This window comes from Megalops cyprinoides, chromosome 14 (assembly GCF_013368585.1).
Source record: "Megalops cyprinoides isolate fMegCyp1 chromosome 14, fMegCyp1.pri, whole genome shotgun sequence".
NCBI lineage: Eukaryota > Metazoa > Chordata > Actinopteri > Elopiformes > Megalopidae > Megalops > Megalops cyprinoides.
Genome location: NC_050596.1, coordinates 6140408 through 6160553, shown reverse-complemented (window position 1 = coordinate 6160553; position 20146 = coordinate 6140408). Strand labels below are relative to the sequence as shown.

Below are 20146 nucleotides of genomic sequence, written 5' to 3'. Positions count from 1 at the left end.
CTGGAGGGCTATGACACTGAGGGGCTGTGACACTGAGTACAGACAAACAAGAACATGTTCAGTGCACCGCTCACTACACCACTGGTGTTCACACCTGGGTCCTGCCTCCTGTATTGTTTGACGTGAGTTTTTTTTTTGGTACAACAGCTAATGGTTCAAACCTCAACACTTCACCAGCCACTAAAAACTCAAACACCGTATCTCTTTACAGCCAGTTTTACATCTGGCTTCAGTGCGCATGACTCTCCCTAAGAAACAAAAACAGAAACAGAAAGTGTGATATTTTGGTCCGCGGCTGCTTGTGCTGCACAATGGCCTTTTCACCACCCACAGACACTGGGGTGACATCAGTATGAGGGAAAACAATGGGGAACACACAGCCGGCTCTTTGCAACAAGGACCTTCTCAGATGTCAGCTTTTCTTTTTTTTTTTTCTTCAAATTTTAAATGCCTGTACCGTCCCTCTTTTTAAAGAATTAACTTGTGCAATTTTGTGAGACGCTATGGAATAATGGCGCTGTTCAGTGCCTTCAGATGAAAGGTGTGATAACCAAACAGAAGACAGAGGAGAAAAGAGAATGTGGAGGGATAAATGACCGCATTACAGTGCAAAAAAAGCATCCATTAGCCAGAGTGAGAGCACTCTCTAAATCTGGCGCCTGTACTCAGCTCCCCACGAAAATGCACAAACCCTGCTGTGCTCTCACGCCAGGGCCTCTGAGGTTTAATCTCATGGACAGAGACCTCTCCAGGCCTTCCTTTTCCCCTCCAGGCACGCAGGGTGCATTAAAAAGGTAAGTACAGACAGGGGAGCACGCCAAACACTTGGAACGAAGTTTGTGTTTCTGTGACATGGCGTAGTGCTTCTCTGGGGTCGTGCTGGAGTTTCTGTACGCTGCTCTGTCCTGTGATATGCACCTTATGTGTGAAGGGAGCTGACCAACACTTCTCACAAGAAAAAAAAGAGAAGGAACAAAAATTACAAAACAATTTAATCAATGTTAATCAATGGCTGTCTTACACAGACAGACAATTACAACTGACAAGTAACAATGAAACAGTTAACTGGTTGGATGTTCTTGACATGAAATGAGCTCAGTTATCGACAAATCAGCAATCAGAAACATGAAAATCCTTAAGACATACCAGTTAATTAAACAATTAAACACCTACCAGTTTTGAGGGACAGGTGAAGGTTCTCCGTCACACTACATTACTTGAATTTTGAGGATAATGATAAATGGCATACGTAAGCTTTGCGGGAAGAGTAAGTGGTGCTGTTTGAAAAGTACACATCTGTTACAAGTGTTATGTGTCCTCTCCTGTACATGCTTATGTCTATGACTATGGCATTACGCCATAACATACCCTCTGTGTACTGCACCAAGCAGAAGAAAGACGTCCACTTCACGAGTTTATAAAATTAATATTAATATTAATTAATAAACAAAATAATGTACAAAACAGCAAAGGTCACTATCCCAGTGGTCTGCTCACTCTCTGTCTCTCTCTCAGTATATATATTATAGTGCCTATTCTTTTGACATCCCATTTGACCACCGATTAAGAGGTCAAGAAGCCATTTCCTCCTGTGGGGAAGTGATGTCGTGTCGTATAAGTCACACAGCTCACCAGAGTGAGTTACAGCGCAAGTCTCAGACTCCCTAAGGCAATTACTGAGCACTAGCTTCACCGCTCGAAAGACTGCCTTCATCGTCTACTGTAGCCAACGTCAGCATTCACGGTAAGCGCAGGTTGGAATCATGTGACCGTGTGACCCCATCCCCCCAACTCCCCCGAGGCTGGGCACGCGGCCGGCGTCTTGCAGACGTACCCCGCGTGTTATTCACCTGATGACCCCGGTGAACGGGATTGCAGGGGGGGGGGGGGGGGGATTGGCTGGGGCCCGCCTCTCGGAGCAGACTTCAGAGTGAGCGCCCTCCTCAGAAACACAGAGCTCGGGAACCTTTTACACACAAACCTTCCACACGTTGTGTAACATCTCATCAGAGTGCCTGTAAATAGCTTGTGGCGAGAGAGAGCCTGAGAACATGACTAATGAATACCCTATGGAGAAGCACTGCTTTCTCCTCAGTGCTGCGGACATCCAACATTTATAATGAGTCCTACTCAAGGAAGAGGGAGAAAAGACCACCCCCTCCAAGCATGTGCTCACACATGCACAAAGTTACACATGCACACACGCACACGCACACACACCCACCCATGCATACACGCTCACACACACACACACACACACACACACACACACACACACACACTCACACACACACACACACACACACACACACACACACACACACACACACACACACACTCTCTCCAGATGTAGCATATTACTAGCACGCTACAGAAAAAGGAGACAGTGTTCTATACGCTGATATTCTATATGTGCTACAGAATCACAGACAAAGAAATGTTCTCCAGCTTTACAAGCTGGTGTGATCCTGAGCATGCTGCACGAGTAATGACTTCTACTTTGGACATCTTGGCAATGTTGAGAGGTTTTTCTTCCTTGTCTGGGGGGAAAGAAAACAGTTGCAAACAAATGTGAACAGGATAATGCTGGTGTGACCTGAAGGAGAACAGCAGACACGAGAAGCCAATGAAACACAGTGGTAACTACAGTCCAATAACAGTCCAGCTGAATGGCCATGACCACAACCATGCGTGTGGTTGCAGGCACACCGGCATATACCTACACACAATCACGTGCCCCTTACCAAACACTCTTACTGATCGACAAACAGTCCATCCAACATCCGCTCGTACAACGAACAGCGAGGAGACAGAGCTCTGGATGTAACAGGCGGTGGGATGTGCAGTCCTACACCCATAATGCACCGCTCCCTGCAGTTAAGAATAACCCTGCGATTCCCTTTGCGACTGCCATGTTCATTGGGCCAGCGCCTGCACCGCGCACCTGATCACGATGGCAATGTCCCGCGCTCTGTCTCTGGCTCTGAGGCCGCTGGGCGAGACTGCTGTAATCCTACATACACCGGGTTCTTCATTTATTCCTGTCAAGACTGAGACGAGGCCACCGCACCAGGCCCTGAACAGGATCAGTGTTTAAAAACACTGAAAAGCTTTTAGCAGTGACGGCAGCACGGACGCACAGCCATCGCCCTGAAAGGCCTGCCGAGCCAAATTTGAGCTGCAGAAACAGAACGCTAGCAGGTGGCTAAGAGTTAGGTGTCTGTTCATCCGTCAGCTCGGCCCAGAACAATCGAATCCACTGCGAAACATGCTGGCGAGCAAACAATGCTACTCTTAGAAGTCTAAGTTAATCCCTGTAAAGGTACAGACAATGATCTTGCCGTGAGGCTGTTATACCAAGTGTGCATCTCAGTAAGTTACTAGTAAGGTACTATTCTCAGTCTGTAGTTGAACTCTTGCTGAATGTGAGAAGATGTTGATGATGATGATGATTTCTTAGCAACTTGTTCAATTATAGCTGGATATTTACTGAAGTGGTTCAGGTACCTTCCTTAAGGGTTTGACAGCACAGGCCAAATGGGAATTAACATGCAACCACATCCCCAGCAGAGGACCTGTAGCATAACATGATTGTGATTGGCCCCGGTGCAAATATTTTTTCTTTGCCCCCTACCCCCCACCCCAAACACAAGCACACGCTTGTGCGCACACACGCACGGACACACAAAAATACATAAAAATAAGCTATGACTCAAAACCGTAAGTGTTATACACAAGGCGGGAAGGTGGTATATATAGCTATCACAATTACAAGTAATTGTTGTGATATCGTCGAATGGTTACTTTGAAGACTATGTGAAACGGTCAATGTGCGAGAGGGCCCACCTACAATAGTAAAGCAGCAAAAAATCACCTTCCTACATGCGCCCCTGACAGCTTCTGGGCCCCGGTGCGCTCTCTTCTGGGCCCTCTACCCCGCTCCCTCTCTGCGGCTAATTGCTTTGCTAGAGTGCCATTTTCCTCCCTACCTCATTTCTGCCAATTAACTGGACGCTAGTCAACGTTCAGTGTGTTAGCGTCTGGGTAGCTTTGGGTTTCTAAATGCAGCTGCTCCAGGTCATCCGTGAGTCACCCGACAGCTAACACAATTAGCATTCAGGGAGATGGTCCCCGCCAGCTGGATCCTTTTTACCCCCGTTCACCCCTCAGCTGGGCAATTTCACAGCACGCTGCATGCAGCCAGGTGAGACAGGGCAGAGGGCAGCCCTGCTAATGGACTCCCTTTGTACTCCCTGTGCTCTGGCCGGCAGACAGACAGCATCCATGCTCTGGTATGACTGTGGGCTCCAGCCTGCGTAAAAGCACAAGCAGGGCGTGTGTTGCGACGTGAATCCATGCAAACTCACACAACGCCTGTTAAGATAGCGGGCATGCACACCCCATGGTCGGACGAGGTGCTCCGATGGCTGTCTTTCAGGCTGTGCCTCTGTGCTCTTTGATAAATTCCTTCACTGAGGGCAGACACCGACTCAGCATGTTGAATCGGGAGTGATGGCCATCAACAAAGGCCCAATACAGATGATGTGTGGGACGTGCCACAGTGGCTACAGGCAATGGTCGGCCACTAACAGTTTTCAACCTACCGTTGGGCGTGTGTGTATCTCCAGCTTTGTGGTACATGAATTCATACTACCAGGCTCTAGAGTGATGGTCCCACAGGGGGAAGTCTTAACTTACCCCTCCCACTAACAACACGACTAGTTCAACCATTTCTTGGAAAAATTAAGTCATTTATAAGACCAACAACACACACACACAGTAACTGGGTCAGTTACGTTCCAGACAAAAAAGCTTTCATTTGAAATCTGGGAGAAAACTGCAGCTGACAGCAGTAGACCCAGGTCCTGAAACCTCGAGCATCCATGTTTAAGCCTCGCCGTTAACTGCATTGGTCATTTTAATTGATCCCAAGGTGACGCTCCTGAGAGAGGGCTATCCTCTGCACCCGGCCCATGAGGGCCCTTCCACAAAGAGCTCCACCGACCCGATACGCCACCACCTCCCCTATCCATCACTCTGGCTGGCCGATAAATAAAAGATGAGCAGCAGGGGGACACGTCAGTCTCTCTCTCATTGTTGTGGGAGTGCGATAAGGGGCCAGAGGGACAGAGAGGGCCTCTGCTATTCGCAGATGTGTCAGGACAGATGTGTCACGCGATCGTAGACACTGACACAAGACTGCGTGTCGCCGTCACGTGGCATCCCAACGACCAGATGGCGTTCTGTCCTGAGGTTCCTCACTGACTGGGACAGGTCTGCGGACCTGGACCTTCAGGTCGGCAGTTTCCCAGAATTCCTGGCAACTGCCCCCGTACACAGTGACAGAGGGCAATGCCCTGAATGCAGCCCCTCGGGCAACCGTGCAGCTGCCTGCGTATCTCTGATATCCCAGGTAAACACGAGTGAGGCCTGGGGGAGGGGTCAGAGGTTACAAACAGCAGGTAGAGACTACAGTGAATGAGTAACAGGTCTGTGCCTGGTTTTTGTGCACACTGAAAGAGCTCTTAGCTATTTGTGCGTCTAGACTTCCATGAAGAAAGTTTAGTTTAGTTCAGTTAGTTTAGTTTTTCAGTTTATTAAACAGGGACCATGCACAACACATTATCTGCACCAGATTTAGCTATGTAATTTGCATATCCAGGAAGCAAATTAAACTATTAAAATACACAAAGAATAGGAGTGTGGCATCCCTCTATCAAGAGAAAAATATTGTCAATGTGCAATGTGCTGGGGTACTTCACATCTGCAAAATTCATTAGCTATATCGTATACGGTAATTTAAAACCAAATCTAATCTTGGCTATAGCATAAAATTTAAGACAACATTATGGCTGATACATGCAGAACACAGAACAGTTCTGCCACAGTGCAATGGGGTCCTGATGACGTGGATAAGCAGAAACTGGGCCAAATGGAACTAAGTGTTCCTCTGCTTAGCTATTCCTGCATATTAATAACAAGGCTTGTGCCTTGGCACCTTTATGGGTCCCTAACAGCCACAAGAATGCTGAAGCACATTTCATCTAGTTTTCCAAAAAAAAAAACAAACAAACAAAACAACTTTACTTTCTGTGGCGTGAAAGACTTCTGAGCCCTGACCGGGGGCCAAGAAGCCAATGCAGAAATCTGCTTCAGAGGCCTATTAGCTTTTGTTATGCGATTTCAACATCATGATGTCGGCGCTGATGATGATCGGGCTGAGCCTACGCTGCCAGGTTCCGCAGTGCTGGATGCTTCCTCAGAACTGTCCCCCTTCACACCTAGAAACAGTGAACCTCAAAGTTTAACCTCAACGGAAGAACGACAACTCCAGCCAGGGCCTCCAGCACACCTGCACTCCTTGCATGAGCGCCTCTTTATTCTGATATGTGGCCGTGCCTCTGTGTCTGTGAAAACAGGGCACTGCTAAGCTCTGTTCTGAGTGACAGTGTCCCGGGTAATGGGAGGGATCTGAAAAAGGTGGACGGCAGACGATAACCTAATTCGTGCATTTTCCACCAAGCACAAGAACCTGCAGCGTGAGGAGCCTGGACTTGATTAAAGCATAACTGAATGATGGTTCGCTAGACAGCGGCACGCATGAGGTTGATTCTGAAGCGTCGGTGTTTAATCTGCAGTCAGAGGACCAGCACCGTGCCTGAGTGAAGCACCGCATGGCGTACAGTGCAGCAGAGGCTAATGGCGTGGAGGAAATGAACGCGGCTCGTGCTACGGCTATGGAGCATGCCTGCTGAGATGGCGTGATTGTCCTCAATAGCAAATACAGGTGTGAACTCCTACCAAGAAGGATGAACTGAAGGGGGCGCTCAGACAGGACCAATCAAAATTTAATAGGGCACCTACGCCCGGCTTTCACTTTCTAGGCTGGCTTCCCATGAGCACGGCTACTCCCTCCTCGGTTTACCTTGAGCCCTGTCAGACATTCTACTGATCTGGGCGCAGTGAGGGGGACCGCGAGCTGGTGGGGTTTACCTCGAGCCCCGGCGGATGCTGCTGATCCAGGCGCGGTGAGGGGAGCCACCGCGTGCTGGAGACTCCCTTTGAGGGGGGAGGCTCGTCCTCAGAGCTGCTAATTGGGAAAAGCAGCAGAGGAGCACGGCGTGCTGTGAGAACGCGCGGGGCGATCTCCGCTGGCCATGCTAGAAACAGGCCACACAGCCAAACACCAGCAGTGCTGGCTTACAACATGGAGCGTTAGTACAAAGCAGTAGCAATCCTAAAGGAGAAAGCAACGATTTCTCACAGAAACAAAAACCACAAACGCAGACTCCAACCAACTCTTCAGCTTAATACGAAGATGCTGGACTTCTGTTGTCTAGGGTGATGTCTTTGTGCATACAGTGTTTAGCCACCTCACAGGAAGTCCTCATTTCTGTGGACCAATGGCGTCCATTTTCACTTCTCACTCAGCAGCAGCATGACCGATGAGCCCCTTCTCTAACATGACGACCAAGTGACAAACAACATCAAACCACACCCAGAACCTCCAAAGCAATACAATCGGCTGCTGTATAACATGAGACTGTAATGGCTTAAACATGTAGATGTTTATTACCAGGCTTTCATCTCCAGCTCAACACTATAAACAGACTGTCAGCGCTGAATTTCAGAATAGCTCCAAAAACCCCAAAAAAGCGGCCATTCACACAGCCGCACAGATCGTGCAAGGGGGCTAAATTCAGAGCCTCAACCAAGACTCCCATGTAGTAATCCACAAACCTTGATCCCAGCCCCAACTGTGCACAAGTGGTAGAAAAACAGAGGCACATATGTGTTACTGAGAATAGCACAAGCCTGAAATAGGCCGTTGAGTGGCAGGCGCGTTAGAGAGGCGCTGCCTCGCCCCAAACGCAGACGGCAGAGGCCCGCACTGGAGCGATCGATACAAACGCTGCTCCCGGACAGCTGCCAGCTCCAGAGAGGAAATGATGTATCGCTCTGACATGGACGCCACCACCCGCTTGCCGCCACATCAGCCGGCTGTCACCGGGTCCTGCCCTTGGCTCAGGGGGACCCGGCGTCCTTAAAACCGGCACATGGAATGCCTTGATCCTCTCTGATGAGGAGGACAAAAGGAAAAAACCTGCACGCTCTCAATCTTTCACTCCTCAGGGGCAGCTCACCTGGGCAGGGTGGCCAGGACACTTTCTGGCACACTTTGTGAATGGTGAATGCAAACACCCTCACTACGGGCAGTGCATGCTGGGACTTAAATAGGAATATGTTAAGTGGTTTGGAGCCTGGACTACATTAATCAGCACTGATGGCAGAGGCTATGTAAACATGCTCGGTCGTGATTAACTGATGGATGAAAGGTTAAGACTTAGGACTGAGTGACAAAGGCTTTTCTCCCAATTTCCCTTTTCTGTTTGGACAGGAGACATGATAACTAGCACTTCTGTGATGTCTTGCTTGAACCAACCAAGAAGACATACAGAAGCCACTGCAGAAGATCACGTGTCAGTTTTAAGGACATATATTCATATGCACGCACGCACACACACACACACACATATACACATACACACACACACACACACACACACACACAGAGTATATATATATATGTGTATGTGTATGTGTATGTGTGTGTGTGTGTGTAAGTATATACAGATGTGTGCATACACACCCACACATTAAGTAGTGACATTGTGAATAAAGTTACAGTCCATTTAGAGAAGAGTAAAAGCAGTGGCTATGGGTTTGTGGCCTGAAAGCTTCAGGAGTACCTCTCCGTATTGTGTTGCACTAATCAAGGCCTAACGCTAATGCTAGTAATGCAGGTCTGTATAATGGGGGGGCCTTTTGTGCTTGCAGCTGTTTCTGCAAATGGCCCTGGATCAATCAGAGTGTGAATTATAAAGCTTGGCAATCATGGCTCACGATGCCTCACCTGGAGCACCCCTCACTGTACCCAGGTCAGTTCACATTTGAATCCAATGAGACCTCTGGGCGGTCATGAGAAAACAACGATCTCACCTTCCCAGCAGTCATTCTTCCGCAAGGCATTAAAAACACACAGAAAAATTACTACTGATATGGTACTTCAAGGGAAAAAACAGGAAAGGGTCTTGGTAATCTGTTACCATCTGCGCTGGAAAAGCCTAAAAGGCTGACCAAGTGCTAGCTTGCAATCGACCGAACCAAAGAGAACAGGATATTGACAGGTTGCATCTGAAGCTGGGGTCTGAGGTAACGGCCTGAAAACAATTTATCTTCACCCAAACTAGCTGAGTGGCTCGGTCTCCATTAGAGGATTTTTGAGCAAAGACAGGAAATTTTACACTGCCAAATATTTCACACTCATTGAATTATTTTAGAAGTATCAAATCAAAGAGCCTGTCTTCATTTAACAGAGAATAAAAGAAGGCTGACGGGGTAGGGCTGTACCGGACCGACTCCAGTTGAATCTGCATTATCATTTTGTCTCGCCAAGTGAGAGCTACCTATGTCAGCTCAGGCACCTATCGCCACTGACGCTGGCCTACTTACAACTACACTGTGGGGGGCAAACTGTGTAACCAAGAGCCCTTTTCCACTGTGGAGGCGGAACCAGAGTAAGCCCCACCCGCTTTTGGCTCCACCCCATCCTCCACTTTCCATTCTCAGACACCTTTTAATCACCTTCCCGCTTCACAGCTTCATAACTACATAACTTTGCAATTCGACTCCATTTAAAGCAACTACCCCCTGCAGCATATACAGTATACTAACTGGAAAATAATCAAAACTGTAATGAAACATTTAATTTGCAACTTTTTTTATTGAGGGTCGGGGAGCGTTTCTCCTTGAACTTTGGGGAGCTCGACCAGCATCTGCCAGTGTTGAAGAAACCTCTGCTGTCTGGGGCTGGTGATTATTTGCATGTGTAACTAATAACAGCCCTAGTTTGTTCTGGCAGAGATGAAAGGACAGAAGCTCCGCCGAAAGCACTCGGTAAGAATTGCGAGGGGCGGGCGGATGACGTCGGTTCTTTTGGCCCAGCGCCACGGTTATTTTCACTCCCGGCCACTTAAGCGGGGCTCAATGAAAGCCGATCGATGCCTGATTTGAATCTATCGGTGGTGCGCCGGGTGCTGCTTCTTGAATCGGTGCTATTAACAAGAGGTCATGTGAATCGATCCGGTTAGCGTGAATGGATCGATGGAGGACGAGAGCGGCGGGCGAACTGCTAAATGCTTGCACGCCATGACAAGGTTCAACTGGGGCCTTAGGATCCGGCGCAAAGGTAAACTAACCTCTTGGCACTGCACAGGCAAGGACCCGCTAGACGTAGCAATACATGTCAGCGACAGGCCAGCGACCTGTGAGAGGCCACGCCCTCGCCACCTATCAGCCAACAGGAGCTTGTCATATAAGCACTGCTGCAAGGGGCATTTAAAGGTGCACTTATGTGACGGACAGGCCTGTATACTGGTGACGTGAGGCCTGCAGAATGTAGGGGCCTGAAGACAGAGGAGATGCGCTGTCATAGGAGAACCGCAGCAGAGAGATGTGGGGGCACACTGTTCCAGAGCAGCAGCTGATGGAGGGATGGGTTATAAATAAGCGCTGGGCTGCCTTTCCTCGGTCGCCTCAGGGGTCATGCGGGGGGGGGGGGGGGGGTTAGAATGTGTGGGAGTCGTTTTTCTGGAGGAGTTTAGAGGACAAAACGTGGGAACTCCGCCATGCGTGGGCAGAAACATCCACGAGGGCCACCGCAGCGTGCTCAGCACAGCGAGATCATTAACCACGGCTCCACAACGATGATGTACAGCATTAAATTACCAAGCCGAGAAATATGACGGACACCGGTGAAAGGAAACATAACACACTCGTACTGAAGTCCCAGCATGCACTGCCTGTGGTGAGGGTGTTCACATTCATAAATCACTGTTCTTGTATTGCACTCAATCGTTCATGGGTTCATGGTACAGGTGACAAGAGGTTTCTATTGTGACAGATGACTGTTTCACCTAAGTGTCACAAGCATCTTGAAAATATGTGACCCCTCAAGAATCTGTTAAGCCATTCAAAGAATTCAAAGGCTAAAAAAAAAAGCAAAACAAACAAATTTCTTAATTATATGGACAACTGCTTAATGCCAATTTAGAAGACAAACATATTCTATGCTCTTCTTTTAACAGCAAAACATAATCTGATCACTGCATATACACTGCTTTAGACCTTCAACTGTTTAGTGTATAGGTAATCTTTACAATGGAATCCATTTGAGTTATGAATTTTAAATGGATTTATACATGAGACAACAGGGAAAAGTGTATGTCCCTAACATTCTAATTGATAGTGTATTCATTCTAACCATGATTAAAGAAATCCCCAGACCACACCAAAGAGAATGCAGCCTTTCAAATCACTCCTGGCAGATAATCAGTAACACCTGATTGGACATCACACTTATGATTCTAAAGAGCCCAGGTGCTGCTGTTTCCCTGAAAATTACATCTGATACATGGGTCTGAGACGCGTGTAATAGACGGACCTGCAGCACCTTTCAGATTTCATCGAATGCTCATACAGACCCGGGGAATTAAAAGCAAATTACAGGAGTGCCCCTCGGCTCCCGTCATGTTCGAACATGAATACATTACGCACGGGCTGCTACTGTAGCACCGTGTTCCCCCTGCCTGCGCTCTAATTCCCCCTCAGTTTCGCTAAACGCTCCGAGGATTAACTCCCGCTTATTAACACGCACTGATGAGCAAGGAAGAACAGCCGCAAACCGCCGCGTAATCCCGCTGCTGGAGGGGGGGTGTGAAACCAGCTTCCATGTGCCCCCTTTTCGCGGCAGGCCCCAGCTGATGTATGCCATGCATGCACCTCCAGAATCTCCGCTTACCTTGTGCCGGCACTTCAGCACCACTCCATAGGCTCCTGGAGAGAAAAAGCAGAGGAAAATTGGTTGGTCGCAGTCATCACCATTTCATTTTATTTCATTCGTTTAGTAGTCATTCATATCCATAGCCACATGGATAGGTCACGTGTCATTCATTTACACTGCTGGGCATTTATTGCAGCTATTTGGGTTAAGGCTCCACACTCAGGGGTTACAATATCAGTGGCCTGGCTGGGAACTGAACCCACAACATTTGGGATGCGCTTCACTAATGTGTGACTCTGACACAGCTGGGGGATGCACAGACACCCAAGACTCCCTCACAGCATGGGAGGGCGGAGTCTGTGTTCAGAGCGCAATGACGGAGCCAATCAGAGCACAGGAGGGCAGGGTCTGTGCTAAGAGCACCATGATAGGGCTACTTGGGAGTGTGGGAGGGTGGGATCTATGCACAGAGTGTTGTGACAGGGCCACTCAAGAGTGTTCGAGATGCTATCAGGTCTGACAGCACGACAAGCTGCCCTGAGGTACAGAACACCAAAGCTCTCCAGCACCATGGAGCCCATCAGCACTCACAGAGAAACCACAAAAGAGCCCAACAGCACTCACCAACTGTCAAAGAGCGCCGTGGAACTCTGAGTGAGGCATTCCGACCTCTTCCGAGATCAACCGGGTGTTCTATCAAATACGAGCACAGAAGAATGTGGCTCCACCACCTAACCAAGAGCGCTAACAAACAAATATGTGTTGTGGCATTTTCTGAACACCATGCAGGCTTTTGCGTTTGCAACAGTACTTTGACACAGACCTCGAGCTGACAGTCTCTGTTGGCAGCTTCTGAAAACCCTGCCCCTACATCAGCCAATCAGGTACTTCCTGTTAAGGGGGTCAGTCTCAATCTAATTCCAAACAGAAAGTGTCAGTGCTAAAAACAGGAACAAAACATCCTGGTTGCAGGCTATTATTCCTGTACTGGAAAATTCCAATTTGGAGGGAGCACAGGATGGCTTTCTAACAGCATTCATTACTGATTCACCTGAACATTAAAACTAGTCAAAGAACAGAGACTAAAAAGGCATCTGACACAGGAACTTGTCATCTTCCAGGATGTGCTTTACTACCTCAACCTTTAAATGTTCTGATTAAAAAGGTCACAAACGTCAAAAATGATCATCACAGAGTTCTGTGATACTCAAGTGCCCTCAGAGGTTCACACCTTCAAAAAACCTGACAAAAGCCCTGCGTGTATTCAGCAGGGCAACATCTAGATCTATATGCAGTATATACATTACGCACAGTTGTAAGCACTAGCAGAAACTGTACTTGAATGACTCTGCTATGTAAATGAATGGCGTACTGAAACTGAAAAAAGACTAGATGTTTTAAAAAGATGTAAAAGATGTTTTTTAACTATTTTGTCCACCGAAAACAGGAAATTTTCCTTTGGCTTCTTCTCCCATAAAAGACAGATGAATTAATTTTACCTGTGTATATGAATGTGAATACCTGTGTGCTGGGCTGAGTGAATCTGTGGATAGTAAGAGGTGATGGAGTTGCACTTGTTCCAGGCTGAATATTCAGCCATTAAAACAGCCAGTACTGAGCTGGCACCTCAGACCCGCCTCCCCCCTACTCATCCATATTTCAGAGTGCAGGAATCCTACTGTGTACCAGGGGATCTGGGCCTCTTTAAGAGAAGCTACGCCATCACTCCACTCTCCATCTCCACAGGAAAAGGAGGTCACATATGAAAAATAAAACTACGGCACAACTGTGGACTGCACCTGGTCAAGCTCTCCGGGTTCCGCAAAGACTGCAAGGTAGATACGCAGACCAGACATGGAACATGGAGCCAAACGAGTCACTGCGCGATATCAACTGCGCAGACACTCTTGTTCTCTTCAACGTTAGCTATCAGACAAGTCCCTGCACATTTACATTATATTTACATTTATTCATTTGGCAGACGCTTTTATCCGAAGCGGCTTACACTTAAGGCAGACTACAACACAAGCAAAAAGCCATATAAGGAGTCAACAATATTGGAAGTGCTGCACAACCAGTTTTTTAAGGAAAACAAAGTTTAAGAAGGAAATTGCTTTGATCAGCGTAGAAGAGATGTGTCTTCAGCTGTTTCTTGCACACCACTGAATGCGCAGATGCTCCTGTTTTCTCTGATGTTAGCCATCAGATGAGTCACTGCGCACCATCAACTGTGCAGACACTTCTGTTCTCTGTGATTTTAGCTATCAGACGAGTCACTGCGCACCATCAGCTGCGCAGACGCTCCTGTTCTCTGTAATTTTGGCCTCCCGACGAGTCACAGCACACCACTGACTGCGCAGACACTCCCGTTCTCTGTGATGTTAGCTTCCAAACCGGTCACTGCGTATTACTGACTGCGCAGATGCTCCTATGCTCTGTGATGTCAGCAGTCAGACATGTCACTGTGTAAGACCTACTATGAAGAAATCCCAGTTCTCTAAAACATTACCAATCAAACAAGCCACTGTGCGCTACCAGCTGCACACACACTCTTCTCCTCTGTAATGTTAGCCCGCCGCTGTGCCGCAAAATGAAAGCGACGGGCCTTCCCGCTGCCCGCCTCAGGAGCAAGAGCTAGGCTGTCCCCATCCACAGGCCCCTACATACAAAGCAGAAAGAGCCTCCTTCAAAAACCAGGAAAACTAATCACTGGCTGCATTTCCATATATGCCTTTTCACTTGGAAGGGATGACTAAACACGGCAACAATAAAAGCAGTAGGAGCTGCAGCGAGTGACGGCGATCTGTAGGTGGAGCGCTCAGGGGGTGGATCAGAGCCCGTAACGGCACATTCCGGGCAGCGGCGGCTTTTAACCCTTCCACAACATGCTTCCATCCACTCCCACGAGAGGCAAAACGCTCTACCGGTCCTGACAAAGGCTGTACAGACCCCCCCTCCCCCAAGTCAATTCAGGTCAAAGTATGACCAGCTAGAAACCTCTTCTGGTTTTTTATTTAATATTTCATATTTTTTTTACTCAACAGAACATAAAAGGGTGCTGAATTTTTCATTTTGTCACCACTAAACAATGGCGGAAACACCTTTTCAGTTTTAGGTAGCAGGAGGAATAAAAACAGCCACGGCGAAGGGCACTTGGCTGAAAATTGTGTATGACCGTGTGATCCTTCTGTAGTTCGGCAGGAACTGCTCACTTTCCCCTGACATCACTCTGAAGACCCGGAAGTGCAAACTAGCATCTCGCTAAATGTGAGCGAAATTCAACATGCTGACTTGTAGGTTTAACACCGTACACTGTCTGATAAAGAAATGAAACAGATAAATAAACTATAACGGAACTCCAGCACATCACAGAGTTGCTTTCCTTCGTCTCCTGAGATAAACTGACTTAATTAAGTAATTGATTGATTAATTGACAGCTGGCACGGAGAAAACGCAGGCTGACGTTTTGCTGAGGCGCTTCGCTGGGAGACCGCAGCACAGCGTCCTAGGCACAGGACGGGAAGGGCTGGGGGCCTACGCGGTCGCTCTGTGGAAAATGCGATGCTCATTTCGGCGCTAAATTGCATTAGCAGCAGGACGGCGTGAGAGAGAGCACCCAGCCCATTATCCATGCCACCAGAGGACCGGCCATGCCATCCCCCTGGGGGGCCTCCGCCTCTTTGCCTCACCCAATTAGCCAGGAGGAGAGGCAGCACGTTCCCGAGAGCGCGGCCAGCCATCACGCTTCACGGGGATCGCGTCCTCTGATCGCTGACCTGTAATGCCGTTTGGTTTTTTTTTTTTCCTCTTTTCTCTAACAGCACATTTTGTCCAGTCTAATTCATCCCTGAATTATTTACAGTCGAGTGCACAAAAAAAAAAAAAACATTTTAACCCACAGACCAGCTAGGGTGCTCTGATCCTCATGGGAAATTGGAGTTTTTCCAACAGAAGCTCATTTGCTCATTTGGATACGGCCTATTTCGTAAGCCATACCATAGACCAGCGTTTCCCAACCCTGCTCCTGAAGGCACACCGTCCTGCATATCTTCTATCTATCCCTGCTCTACCTACCTGACTGAACTCATCAGTGGCACTTTTGATTAGCTGAGCACACCTGATTTAGTCAAGCAGGAAGGATACATAGAAGATATGCAGGACAGTGTGCCTCCAGGAGCAGGGTTGGGAAACACGGCCATAGACCATTGCTATGTTTCCACTGAGGTTGTAGAGTTAACTTTCGAGAGCAGGCGTGGAGACACAGTGTGATAAGATCAGTGCACACAGGCGTCATCCACACCTAACTCTCGAGAGCGTCACAGCCCTAAAGTCTACTCTCTGACGCGCCCGGTGCTTCAACTCTGACAGGTTGGTTTAACGAAAACAGGCTGTGTCAGGCTTCAGACAGCACAGTCCTAATGACTGGCCCAAATGATTATTATTGGAAAGGATGAGATACAGAGAGTAAAGCAGTGCTGTCTGAACATTTTTAGCACAGCCCCCAAGCAACCTGAAATTATAAGAAATAAGAAACGAGTTTAGGAGTTAAGGCCACACAATAATGAATTTAATGTTTTGACACTTGTTTTTTAAATCACTATATTCTTTGATAATGTAATGTGCACTCATTCAGAAAATACACGGCACACAACGACCCCCTGCAGTTCTTCCCCCAAATGGCCTCAGTCTGAATACCACTACACAAAGGATGCTGTCTTTGAGTAGCTAGTGTAGTTTCCCTCAGCTTATTCATGATTGGCTGAGCAGATGGACAGACCTTAATCAGAGCTGTGAAGCAGACTCTGGTGTGTGAAAGAAGGTCAGGCAGAGCTTCTGAAATGTGAAGCTCTGTCTGTATTTGGGTTTGTCTGTCTCTCTGTCTGCAAAGCACAGCAAGCACTGAACTTTAACTTTGCATGGATGCCTGTTTCACTTGAAGAAAGGCACCTTGAAGGAGTAAAACCACTTCATGGGGCTGTGAAGTTAAAAAATGACAATATTTATCCAAATTGAACTCAAGGGAAAACAGATTTTCAATTTCGGGTACCCCCGAAACCCACAGAGGGTCAAACAGATAGAGTGAGGCCCTTGCGTAAGTCTTATGAAACGCGAGCCGCGTTGAGCGTTTCAGTAACAGCCCATGGCAGGGGAGGTCACCTACTGTAAAGGGGGGGGGGGGGCTCCTGGCTGCCCACCATGCTGGCGGAGGACACTGAGCCAGGAACACCGCCAGAGGACATGCGGGGCGAGAGAAATTTTTAGCCAGGGTTTTTTAGGGGCTCCAGGAGCACCATGGGGGAAGGTTGTGGACAGCGTCACGCGTGCTGTGTTCTCACCTCCCGCAAGCTTGTTCGCTCTGACGACACAGAGCACCACGCCGCTGCCTGAGCCTCACGGGAGCAACCGAAGATGCGCCTCCGTCCCTCTCCAAACAGGTGCGGAGTACATTACACAGCCACAGTCCGGTGTGAGAGGCTGTAACCCAATTTCTACACTGTACCTAGTAAGGAACTGCATTGGAGACGCAAGGCTAGACAGCCAATTTTAGCTGGGGACAGGCTAGCAATATAAAATGAGGACAGTCGCACACTGTTTCAGAATCCAAATAAAACTGAACATGAAATATGGAAACCAATGTTTCAGCACAAGCTCCCCCCTCCTTTCCAAAATGTACGCTGTTACCATTTTTAATAAAAGTCAACTCATTACTATAAGATGTTGCTTGTAAATAAGCATAGCTCCAAATAAAACTGAACATGAAATATGGAAACCAATGTTTCAGCACAAGCTCCCCCCTCCTTTCCAAAATGTACGCTGTTACCATTTTTAATAAAAGTCAACTCGTTACTATAAGATGTTGCTTGTAAATAAGCATAGCTTATATCTCACTGTTTTCCTACTACCACTCTGGTAGTAGTTATCAGTTACATAATTACTCTTCTTTTGATTATTTCTTATTAAATCTCATAACATGAAATGTATCTTTGAGATACAATTCCTTCCTTAACAGCAGAGGAGACGATTGTGGGTTAACTGCCTTGCCCAAGGGTACAACAGCAGTGCTTCAGCAGGGAATCGAACTAGCAACATTTCGGTTATGAACCTGGCTCCTTACCACTATGCCACACTGCTACCCCAAATGAAGCGAGTGTGCATTTATTCCATTGCTTCTGGTGTGGTAGAGATGTTCTCTTTCAGAGAGACATACACCAGGAACCGTCTGACGTTAAACGGGAAAGGCACTCACAGGTGATGCCTGAGAGTAGATGGTGGCAGGAACTCAGTGTTGTCGGCGCGATGCTCTGATCGCGGGGCCCGGTGATTTACCACGGCCTCTGTTCCGTACCGCCACCCACGGCTCAGGGTCAAATGTGGCCGACCGATGGCCGACCCACGCGTGTCCAAAGGGAAGACATGATTTACAACCCCCCCCCCCCACCCCCGCACCACCAGCTCACTTACCTTCACCTACGATCCCAAGGACCTCAAATTTATTCATCACATCACCGATATCAGGAATCTTCATGAAGACGAATGGCGGCGGAGGAGGCGGGGCCAGCGGGGCTCAGCGAGGGGAGCGCATGGGGGGGCCGGCGCCGGTGGGGGGTCCCCGGAGGAGCCTGGTCGCTGCGGGAAACGGCGCATGCTACATGCTTGCCACGCAAACATACGCGCACGCTCACATGCACTCACACACACACACCTGCAGGGGGTGACAGAGAACAGGGGGAGAGAGGGGGAGGAAAGAGGGGAAAAGGCGGTTAGAGCAATAAGGGTCAGAGGTCACCTGTGTAAATCCCCCAGCATTCCCCACTGCAGCACAGGTGTGGCTATGACAGCAAACATGTCTAAATATGCGTGTACACTGTACATTAACAAGTTCATTACACATCACATGCAATTGAGCGCAACGTCATTTCAACAAATTCAGTAGTGTGAAGATACATTCGATGGTCAGAGTAAGAAACACTACCCCGTTGAAAAGCTCAGCTCTTCCTGAGCTGTGCTTTATGAATACAAAGAAACACAATGCATCAGCTCTTGTGTGAGTTGATACACAAAACATCCTCAGAAATGTGGCACTGAAATATTGTCTCTCTTTACCGAGGGCTTGCTTTCCAGAAGCTCTGCACACATGCATATGGAACAGCACTGCAAGAGCCAATTCAAATGACACTGCCCTCCATGTATATCAATGAGCTTCAGAACTGAACACTCAAAGACCAAAACATCCCAAGAACAGTAAGGCATTAGTATATAGCAATATAATATAATGTTAGGCAATATAGCTCAAATTCAGTCACAAAGACTGGGAAGAAACGGTAACATCAGCTGTATCACAGGGCTTCTCCCATTAGCAGTGTGATCTCCTGCAGCTAGTAAACTGGTTCTAATGCGATTGAATTAGAATGCTCAATTGCACGCTTGTTGCAGGGATTGGGCGTTATCTGCACTGTTGGCAACATTTCAGTTTGGCATTTCAGCACACCATCATTGCTTTCAGCATTTTATGGTAACACCGTGTCCCGGCAGAATTTGGTCACTGCATATGTATTCATTCACTCTGCTTCTTCAGGAAATTAGCTTTCCGTATGCTTCCATTTCTCAGAGTTTCAGAAGTTTCTCCTGCCTTGGAACTTGAAATGAGGAAAGTGGCTTGACTGACACATGGCAGGATGGCTTTACAGAAACCAGCAGTCCCAATTCTCATGAGAGTTGTCAAACCAGCTGCAAAGTTGACTTTTGTGTAAAAGTGATAATTTGGGAAACTGAGAGATGTGCTCCTTCCACAGGCCAGCAGCAGCTCCGTGTTTCTGCAGTTATGGGTGTTTCCTGATTAGTTTCGGATACTGTGAATATGGTGATGACACAACAGTGTGGTGTGGTACCCTAGCATCCTTAGGGGGTACTGCATGTGGTCGGCAGTGGAAGGGTTCTTGTGACCTGGTGCACTCTGTTCATGAACAGTAAAACCCAAATGGAGCTATGAAGAGCCATTCCACTGCAGCACTGAAAAGCACAACTATTCCCATAAAACAGGGTCTGGGCAGCTTAGCGTCAGACAGCCAAGTCAGACGCTCCAGCCAGAACTGTAAAAAATGAGGAGAGCCAGCCAGAAACTGTACCACTGCAGGACTGTAGACAGACTAACCTGTACAATATCTAAAGGTAAGGTCCACAAAGTAATCTGGTAAAGTTAGCAACACACACATAGTAGGTACAGCAGTGCTGTCTCAATTAGAAATTTATTCACAGCATAACTGCTGCTGTGGTTGTATGTTTCAAATGAACCGCGACAGCAAT

At 47.8% G+C, this 20146-nt stretch overlaps 1 protein-coding gene across 4 annotated transcripts in view; it reads right to left on the bottom strand.

Annotated features, from left to right (window-relative positions):
• cdkl5 (cyclin-dependent kinase-like 5) overlaps positions 1–20146 on the bottom strand; it is a 70261-nt gene that overhangs the window by 37727 nt on the left and 12388 nt on the right. For all 4 annotated transcript variants that reach the window (XM_036544905.1, XM_036544906.1, XM_036544907.1 and 1 more), the window contains exons 2-3: positions 18305–18545; positions 11861–11895 (exon numbers count right to left, since the gene is read on the bottom strand). In XM_036544905.1, coding sequence (XP_036400798.1) covers positions 11861–11895; positions 18305–18368 — 99 coding nt within the window. In that variant the 5' untranslated portion in view covers positions 18369–18545. The remainder of the gene's footprint in view (positions 1–11860; positions 11896–18304; positions 18546–20146) is intronic.